Consider the following 11,041-nt stretch of genomic DNA (forward strand, 5'->3'; position numbering starts at 1 on the left):
ATGTGGTGACTTCGGGCTATCTGCAAAGCAGGTGGTTACCTTACGATTAGTCGGTTCACATAACGGATCAGATATCCAGGTTAATAAAAAAAAAATTGGCATGAGGGATATTTGGTGGGAGTATCATATGTTTGACTTTAAGAAGAAAAAGGAATGTGTATTAAACAAATGTTTTGGTAGCATATTCTGTAATAAATTAAACATTCTTTGCTTCTTTGTTTCTTCCTGTTCCTTCACATTCCACCAACAACAAAAGAGAAAGGCTTTGATTCCTTATCCTCCTTCCCACATTATCATGAAAGCAAATCTACCAACTTTCAAATATTCTTGGTTTTTTTAACTAATTAAAAGTTACTCATTTTGAAAGATTATAAAGTCAACATTTTTCTTGTTATTTACCCTATAAATCTTTTTTAATGATTTCATGATCAATGGAAGAAAAATATAAATTATTATCATGTGTCACAATCGAGAACGTGGATAGGAGTGGGTCGGAGATGGGATGCCGTTTGCAACAACATTCTCATCTGTATTTTTTAAGGATAAAAACTAGATAGGGTTTCCCGTCCTAATCAGGTTGATGAACTAGGTAAAGGCCAATCCAGGGATTTTTCATGTCATGTGTTGAAATAATAAATAATGCCCAACTTGATATGACAACAGAGAAAACATACTAATTGTATGGGGTTCAGAACCTAATCAAACTAGGCGGCTCATCCTCAGGCCATTTTGGTTAACGTTCTTGATTGATAAATGTTATATTTCGTAATATATATCTTATAATTATATTGTGAGTCCCATTTCATACAGCAATTCAAGAACAAATCATAAAAGAGATTGATTGAGGGATGAAGAACTTGATGAACCGGCCAGCTTATCTTATTCATCAAAGCAGGAAATTACAAAACTCTCAATCTCACTTTAGTCGAGTCTCATGTAAATGGAATACAGAGTGATCAACTCTAAATTCTAAGCCCATGTCTCTTATTTATAGGTGACAATTACATTGAAAGCCCAATGCTCTTAAACCCAATTACATGAATATTACAATAAAATACAAAGTAAAAGGACTTTATAAAACTTTCAAATACTTAGGACTATTTTAATCCTAACATAATGTTACTTCAAGTTAAGTTTAACTTAAGATACTTGCATACAGTGAGTGTTAGCTTAAACTAACCATATACAACCGTATATGGTGTTTCATTTTGTCTTCAACCTTAAGAAGAATTAACATTGTAGTTGTGTGGTATTTTTAAATTGTCTAAACATCTCTAAGCATTGTTTTGAAGATTGCAAGTTTTTGGGCCACTTCAAAGAATAAAGCCGTTAACCATTATTTTGGAGCCCAAGTTGAACTATTTCTTTTGTCCAAAATTCTATTTGAGCCCAATAAACTTGAATTGAAAACCCAATACGTGTTTGGCCTATCTTAAAGTTTAGGTAACCAAACGTCTTTGAGTTAAGATATAAAGCATGTCTAGATTCATGAATTAAATGTATGTCTTTAATTCTTGATTGAAAGTTAAGTTTTAGCTTTTAAAGAGAGTTTTTTGGGATGAGTTTAGAACCCTATAAATAAGAGTCTCTTGTAATCATTTTGATCATCATCCTTGAATTATAAACACTTTGTTTTTTTATTTTAACTCATCTGTGAGCAGACATATCTTGCAAGAACGTTCATAGTTCAAGAACTTATCAAGATTGTGAGCACGATCTTGTGGCGTTCTTCTAGATTCCTTTGGTTCTTAGTTTCTTAACTAACAGGTCAAGGATTGCTCTAGGTTAGTTGAAGAATCCTATACCTGGGATATTCGTTGCCTAATCTATCTCATACGAAGGTTCCGAGTTAATTAACTTGCGCATTGATGTTTTCGTATCATTGGATTTACAAGATTCAACATCAAATAATGAAGGAAAAAAACAAAATAAACAACAATCGCCAAGAGTCATATTATAACTATAGATAATCACAAAAAAATTAATTGAAACTAGCTAGGGAATCTAAATTATATAATATAGGATTTGACTTTAGAAAATAACACATAAAACATGTGTGGTTCTCAGTAAAACTAACTAATAATTCTGAGTTGTTTCATATAAGGTTTGATTTTACCGATTCTTCTCAAAAACTTGTTTGACAAAATAAAATATAGAGCATAATTTCCAAACATTATCATGGTTTTTCAACAAAAAAAAAAAACAATACAAAGTATTAATTGTTGAACGTGAGTAGTTCTATTCAGCTTTCATTTTATTTGAGATAAATATGTGTCAGTAATACGACAAGACAAAATAAAAGTAGTTTTAAGATGATTGAAAAAAAGGAAAAGAAAAAGAATTTAGCAAAATAATAAATTAGAAGTGGGACAAAATATAACTAGATGCAGCAATAGACTACTGGTAAGGTCGTATTTTTACATCTTTATGATCAAGAGTTTGAATTCTTCTATCTCCATTTTCTTTAATTCTTAGTGGCAATAGCCAAGTTGATGCCCCTTGGACTTTGATGTCCGGGACCGACACCTGGGTTGCACGCCTCAAGACCGACTCGTTAGGGTCGGAACAAATAACCATACAGTTTGCACTATATCATAAGATCCTTTTAATTATTTTGACCATTTAATTATTCTACATCAAATCATTCGGTAACTGCCAAAAAACCTCTAAGTTAAGAAAAAGAAGAAATGGAAATAACGTAAGAGATGGAACCTTTGTTATTGAAAAATAAGCAATACAAATTAACCATGAAATTACGTATTGACATGTAATTATTTATTGATACTTGCAATATATTATAAATAAGTCAGTTGGGTTTGGTTCCCAGTTTCTTACTTTAAAAACCAAACGAAATACGTCAATTTCAAAATTTTGAGTAATTCTCGTAGTTATAAAATGTTCGTGGCAACAGTCATCGTGGCGTACGGTGGCTTCAAGGTTTGTGTTTGGCACCATATTAAGTCAGTGATATATCATGGCCTAATGTACAGTTTTTGTAACACAATATTTGATTTTTTTTTTTTAATATTTGTTTAGTGTTAATATGTAACCTAATTATATTGTTTATATATATATATATATATATATATATATATATATACTTTGAACTCATCATAACTGTAAAATTTAAAGTTTGACATTACACTTCTTTTACCACAGTTTATGTTATTTAGAACTTTGATAATTGTTGAATGGTCGAATTATTAGGATGCAGCAGGTGTTTCAGATCCAAATTCCCGTTGGGCTTTATATACTTATATAATAATGATGAATGATTCATGATATATATCGGAGATTGAGCCAGGTTTTATAACTTAAAGTTACGGATGTGTGGCCCAAATCCCATACTTCTTAGTTCTTACTGGCCCGAATTTGACTTCCAGATATGTTCTTTTATTGTTAAATTAAAATTTTAAAATATATGGGAGGAGCATAAAAAAGTTATATACAAGATTATGATAAATAGCAAATTGACTTTTACGGTTTCTAATTTTTTTTATATGATTAATCGATTGAAAATATATATTAAAATAGAACCAACTTTAAGTTGAGGAAATAAACTATCAAAATTATCACTTCTAGTCTGAGCAAACTTTTTAGTTTTTATTTAATTAAGGTGTAGAATGCTTGTTTATCGATCCGGTTACCTTTGAATGATGTTGCATTAAACCAAACAATAAACAAATGCTTATGTGGATTAAAAAAAGAAAAGAAGATAAGTCACTGATTTTTGAAGTCAGTTTATAGAAATTAATGGTGCCTGTGTTATAGGGTTTATTACATAGTTATTTTCCAGCAGCATGGTCTTGTCCCATGACCATGACCTTTCCAAGATGCATCATTTCCCCTCCACTAAAACCTGCAACTTCCTTCATTTACCCCCCACCCCCACCACACACATACAACAAACATACGCATGCACAACTCACACACACAGTCACACACACCCCACCTTGACAGACATGTTATTGACAAAGCTATGGTTGTCGAGAGAGAGAGAGAGAGAGAGAGAAGTGGAAGAACGATTTTTAGGTTGGATTGCCAAGAAAGCCGCCTCTGTACAGAACGATTTTGACGGTGCTCGGAGTTTGATCAGGAGTTCAAGAAAGGAGTGTGGTGGGTGGAGGGTTGAGGTGGCGATGGAGGTTGAAGAAGAAGGTGGTCGGAGCAGTGGGGTGTGTAGCCGAAGCTGTGATGAAGCTGGTGGTGTACAGTCCAGGAACTGGGGAACGATGGAGGTAGAAGAAGATGAATAATATTTGTATGAAGGAATCATGAGACGGTGATGCAGCATGGATGCATAAGGAATTATGCATGGATAAGGAAACATCAAACGGAACGTGGGTCGGTGTATGTATGCATGGGACGGCAAGTTCCATGCATGTCTAGCCGCAATCTAATCGCATGGAAGAAGAAAGTAACGCAGCAAACAGTGGAACATGCCAGGGTCAAGCGGGTGAAGTCGCATGCTACTCGCCTGAGTGGGAAAACATCCCGAGTCTTAAGCGGTTTGGATGCTGGTTGAGCTGCTTGGCACCTGCAGTCGTTTCTGTTCCCTTTGTTCGATTACGCCTTCCGGGCTTCCTTCAAGCTCATTTCCTTCGTTTCCAAAGGTCAAAGAAAAGCCTCGTTAATTTTAACTCGTTATTTGAAAGCGTTGGATAATTTTAAATCTGGTGGTTGGCAGGTCGCCATCAATCCATGCCACCATCGTCAACCACTCTCATATTTTCCGATAAACATTCAATCCCCGTGTGGTAGCCCCATTATCCTTCCTGCTTTCAACTGTTTACACCCACTCTTAAGCTAATTAATTCAACTCCCAAAACTCACACACAAAAACAAAATATGAGTGTCACTAACCTCGCAACTGCTCTCATAGTAATCTTCGTGGTATTCGTCGTCGCTCTCGCCGGTCAATTCCTCTACGTAAACTGGCGCCGTCGTTCCTTCCGCCGCCACACCTCCCATCCTCCTCCTGTAATTCGCAGCGGCAACCAATCCCCTGATTTTTCCACCGATGACGCTGCAACCAAGGAGCTGCTCTACTTCTTCTGCTTGAAACCCCATATCCGCCATGATCTATCGCCCAACAAGAATACAGCTGGATCATTGCCGGACGATCAGGTGGTTGACGTTTTTAAGCTGTTAGAAGCAAATGGACCGGCCAAGTTTCTTTGTACGATTAAAGAGGAAGRCAAAGACGATGTCSAGTCAACTTCTGACGTTGACTTTCCAAACAAACCGGCTACAAAGGATGTGTGCTTGCCGTCGTGTCTTCAGTTAGCGGAAGAACCCGTGGCGGAAGAGGAGGAGGAGGAGGAGGAGGTTGCTGTGACGGTCGACCGAGGAGACGCAGATATGAACACGGAATTCTCGACGCCGTGTGACTCACCGTCGTTTTTTACACCTGCAGGATCTCCGTCACGAGATTTTATGGAAACGAAGTTTGCTGTTCCCGTTCATATAACTGGGAACATTGATGACAGATGATCGGCGGCATATATAGTTGCAAACGTCTTGTGCTGTTGACTTCTTCTTTCTTATGTATCTCTAAAGCTTGGCTATTTAATTGGCTTTGCTGATAATGTTTTGAGACTCACCGGAGAAGATGCTCCCGGCTCCGGCAGCCGGCGTCTTGTACACAAACCCTTTATACTCAATTTCTCCCTGTGTTTGTTAGTAACCAATAATATTCTATTCGTATAATGTATCTTATTTAAAGATGTATATAAATCATTTATGTCATAAAATTATATAGATTTAATTATTTTACATATATATATATATATATATATATATATATATATATATAAAGGTTATATTGAGAACTGGTAAATATTTTGTAAGTAAAAAAAATATTGTGGCTTTTTACATGTTCAATATTGGATTTGACTTTTCAATCATTACAGCACATGTCAAAAATTGCGATTATACGAAAAAATAGATAGGGTACCTTCTAATTTTTACAAATAGACAACAAAGTGGTTCTTATATAGACCTATCTGTGAACTCGTGTAATTTAGATATGCACTAGTTTAACTGATTCACATATGAACCTTTGTGATGCACATATAGACTAATTAACTGATTCAAATATGAACCTTTGTGATGCGCATATGAACTAATTAACTGATTCAAATATGAACTTGTGTGATTCACATATGAACTAATTAGCTGATTCATATATGAAACAGTTAAATAATTCACATGTTAACTAATTAACGGGTTCACATATGAACATATAGTTCATATGTGTAGCACGTGGGTTCACGTATGAACCCGTTTGTCGCTTATTTATAAAAGTCATGAAACTATACATCCCTCTCTTTTCTACATACTCATATGGTATTTCAAAGTCAAAGCCGCAAATGTTGACTAAATGAAGACTAAGATCACTTCTTTACTTCTCAAATATTTTACCACTTCCCAAATGAACATTTCCTCTATAAATAACAATAGCATTTCACGAGTTTATAATACAGGTAAAATTTAAATTTGATACATTTCAAAGCTTAAGACCGTTTAGCCAAATGCTTACTCCGTAAATGTTTACCTGTAAACATCAACAGTCTTACTTACACAAGATTCTAATTTATTAAAACGACATCATATGCAATTATCAGGGACGGACCCATAAATTTTTCTTAGTATTTTCAAGAATCCTATATTTTTAATCTACATACACATATAATATCCCAGAGAGCTAAAATTAACAATAAGGAAATTGTTTCCACTAAATCCATGAAAATAGCAATACACAAACATGTCTCTATTCAGGTGTGTTTGAAATAGTTTCCACTAAATCCATGAATTTTAATTAATCGCATCTCTAACCTATTACTAAAAACATAACAATGGAAGAGTTTTTATCTTTAATTCAACACTAAAACACTAAAAATTATAGAAGTCTTTGAAGTTCGCCTCTACAAATGATATATTAATACGATATTAAGTTTCTATATATATATATATATATATATATACATATATATATATATATACATATATATATATATATTATATGTACACCTAATAAATAAGTAATTTTGGGAACATGTGTGTGCGACGGTTATTGATTTTTCCCACCTAAACATGTATCTAAACACAATTTTCATTTATGGTTTAATATGGTCTATTTAATAGACATCTGTCCCTCTAGACAGTTATTTTCCCGTTTTCGCGGATTACCTGATTGCTCAGACAAATTAGAAATTTATGATATGTTTTCTATAGTTTCTAAATCTGAAATCTTCCCAGACTTATAAGACTGCAAACGAAGTCTGAACTACCCACTCTGAATTCGCATCCGAACTTAGAAAAAGAAGTATGAAACTATTTTCACCTAAAAGTCCAGACTAACAACACAACTCTGAATTCTTGTGCTTTAGAGCTAAAGTTCAGAGTTTCTTTGTAGGCCTGAGGACAAGTCTGAACTCCTTTTCTGTAACATACACTTTCGCAAATACGTTGCAATTATCCCCTTTATATGTGTTTATGTGATGAAAACGTAAAATTTGGAAGCAAACCCGAATGCAATAAACTATATATGAAATAGTCGGAATCATCGTACAAGGCCCGGGGCAAAACAATTGGAAAGAAACGGGTCAAAAACATCAATATCTACGTTACGGATACATAAAAACTAACTTTTATTGGAAGATATTTTTTGAAATATTTCTATTGTAAGTTGTAGATTATCTCTTTACGAACGCGTGAGCAAAAACCACGTCAAAAACGGAGGTCCGAGCGAAAAGTTATGCGATTTTTAGTGATTAGTGGTCAAACCGAGTTTTCAGCYGAGTCAACTCAGCCCCAACTCGTAAAAGTCGAATATACATGATGTTTACCTTCTTTTTCACCTAAAACAAAGTTTCATCTCCTATATTTACTACCAGGGGCGATTTTGGCTTCATAGGGGTGAATCAAGGTTGTTTCAAGGGGTTTTTGCTTGAGTTTTATGTCAAATTCATCCTCCAATTAAGGTATAGTTATTTCATTGGTAAATTTCATGATTTGAAGCTAGTTAGAGATGAAATCAATAAAACCTAACTGAGTTATATTAGTTATATGTTGTATTTAGATTGGTTATAGCCTAACTAAGTTGTTATGATGCTTGATTGATGAATTGGAGCTTTCGAAAATGAAGAACATAGGTTGAACTTTGATTTTCTTCATTAATGGCTATTTTGGTGAAATTCTTGAGTATTGATCTTGTAATCAATAATATAAATATGGTTAGATGGTATTTTGATTGTTGGAACAAAGATTGAATACAAAATATGGATTTTAGCCTATTTAGTTAGTGAATTTGACAGCACCAAATTTATCCAATATGCTATTTTGAATGTGCGATAACTTCTTAACCGTAGCTTGGATTGCTACGATTCTGGACATTTTAGAAAGCTTATATGTAGAGCTGAATGAAATCATATCCATTGCTTGAGATTTCTCTGATTCCCTTTCTTTTATCAAATCTCAGGGCTTCGATTTGGAGGCTTGGGCTGGAAACCTATCCTTTAGACACGTTTTAGAAATAGGGCTTCTAGGTTGGTTATAATTGCGTCTAAAAACTGATAAAAGTTGATTTTGAGCTGTGAATTATAGTGCTTAAAATGAGTTTAGATTAAGTTTGGTTAAGTTTTTGTTGTCGGATCTTTATGAAACTTTGGGTACATATTACAGGTGTTAAATAAGCTCACTTGGTCCTTCCAGAGTGACCGTTGGTCGACGTTTAGACATATATGGACGTAGAGCCTAATTTGGCTCAATTTTTGAATATCAAAAAGCATTGTGAGTTTATGGGGCTACTTAACTTGCTATTTGCTAGACATGTGTTATCTATTTGCTACTTGCTTCCACATTCATCTATGTTATGTCTCCTTATCAATTTCAAGAGATTATTGTCTATTGCACTCCGTCCTTCCATACGTGCTACTCGGTGGTTACTTTGTGTTTCACCCGGGGAGGCATGCTTAAGCCCATATCAGCTAAGATTACTCGGGTATGGTGCGTATTTGACCGTGTTAGAGTCCGGTCATTTTCCCCACTGTCCAGGATAGCTCGGGTGGGAAGATCATTCCACTGGTCGGGATAGCTCGGGTGGTATGAAATCTATGATATATATTGTTGTGCTTGCCACGACCGGGATAGCTCGATGGCAGTACATATCAATTATTGACTTTCACACGATCTATTTGTTGCATACTTTGATATTCAGATGTATGATTCTCGAATGATGATTACTTATTACATGATTTACATCCTTTGTGATCATTGACTTCCATGGATTACATTTGTGAAGCTTTAGTAGTTAGTAGTTCCCGTTTACTCACTAAGCATTATGTGCTTAACCTGTTAGTTGTTCACATTTTTACAGGTCGTGTAGATAAGGCAAAGAACAAGCTCGAGTAGATTGAGATCTTTGCTTTTGGTGCTTCTAGTAGCACGACTCTTTTGGTATTATATAGTTAGTCGAATACAACTAYGGATTGTAAATTATTAGTTGTCTTTTGGTTGTAACTGCAAGTATCTAGATAACGGGTAGCTAATGTCCTTCGTCTTGTATATAGTTTAAGCTTCTGCAAATCTATTAAGTTTATTTTGTCCGTTTTAGGATATTTTGGAAATCAGGTGTTTACGGAAACATCCTGTAAACCAAGCGGACATTTCGAATTAGAAACTCGTAAATATTATATCCCGTTTGCTTTCTAATGGTTTAAAAATATAACTTTTGGTGGTTTGTTTATCATTTATAGAAATGAGGTATTCAACCTGGTATCATTTATGTAATCTGGGTCTTTCATTTTTCTAAGGTAAAATTCAGAGTTGTCTTCCAGACTTGTAAGACATACCGGTATAAAAATTTGAGGACAAGTCTGAACTCTTTTTCCTCAGTTAAAATTCAGAGTTGTTTTCCAGACTTGTAAGATATACAAGTATGAAAGTCTGGGAAAATCAGAGTTATAAGTCTGAATTTAACTCTGAAGTAGCCTCTAGACTTACAACATAACTCTAGGAAAATTCAGAGTTGTGAGTCTGAATTTAACTCTGGAGTGGTCATCAAAATTGGGTTTAAAATTTCAAATTCAGATTTTTCGACCCTAGCCAGAGGCTTTGCCCCTTGGGCCACGCCAGGGGCTGCCGCCCCTTGGAACCCGCCACCGGGGGCGCTTCCCTCGAACCCTCGTCGTTAGGGGCTTCGCCCCTAAATCAAAATAAACTCAAATAAGCGTGCATTCCGCACCTTCTTACTTGTTCGATATTTATCATGATTACATTGGTCAACAAATTAATACCATTACACTTAAATGACATTAGTGATACAAATCACCAACATGAAGTCATCAAATATTGATTATTTCTCAAACTTACAACATAACTCTGAATTGTTATGTTCCAAACTTAGTTCTATAGTTTATTCACAGACTTAGAATACAACTCTCAACTCCTCTTCAGAGTTACGTTTTTGAGTTATAAGAAGTCGGAATTCTTGTGACTCAAAGTTATGCTCATAGATACTTTCTAGACTTAGAAAACAACTATGAATTCCTGTTATTCAAAGTTAAGTCCAGAATTATTTTCCAGCCTAACAATATAACTCTGAATTCTTGTGTTTCAGGGTTAATGTTTGGAGTTTTCTTTCAGAGTTAATGTCCGGAGTTTTCTTTATTTAAAATACCCTGTGTAATACAAGGGGTCGAACTTGGTGTGTGTGTGTGTCTATATATATATATATATATATATATATATTGTAACAACCCATATAGTCCATGTACATAATTCACATCATCATACTTATAATACTAAAAATAGTATTGTTAAAAAACATGGACTAATAAAAACTTTCTTTAATACATATATGAGTAAACAAAATGCCATCAACACTAAACTTTTCCCTTTCCTTTATCCTGTGAGGTATGATGATCTGCAAATCCGGTTAGTCCAATAACTGAGCGTTAGACCAAGAAGGTCTAGTGAGTGTATAAGTCTCAAACAAACAACATACATTCTAAACAATAAGTTTAGAATCAAACATGTT

The 11,041-nt window shown here is 34.6% G+C and overlaps 1 protein-coding gene across 1 annotated transcript; it reads left to right on the forward strand.

Annotated features, from left to right (window-relative positions):
- The first annotated feature begins 4,848 nt into the window (after positions 1-4,848).
- On the forward strand, positions 4,849-5,493 carry LOC112525342. Its single transcript, XM_025135472.1, has one exon. It carries the CDS (start codon positions 4,849-4,851, stop codon positions 5,491-5,493), a length of 645 nt encoding a protein of 214 aa, XP_024991240.1.
- The last annotated feature ends 5,548 nt before the right edge of the window (positions 5,494-11,041 follow it).

This window comes from Cynara cardunculus (genome assembly GCF_001531365.2).
Source record: "Cynara cardunculus var. scolymus isolate 2C chromosome LG 1, CcrdV1, whole genome shotgun sequence".
Classification (NCBI taxonomy): domain Eukaryota; kingdom Viridiplantae; phylum Streptophyta; class Magnoliopsida; order Asterales; family Asteraceae; genus Cynara; species Cynara cardunculus.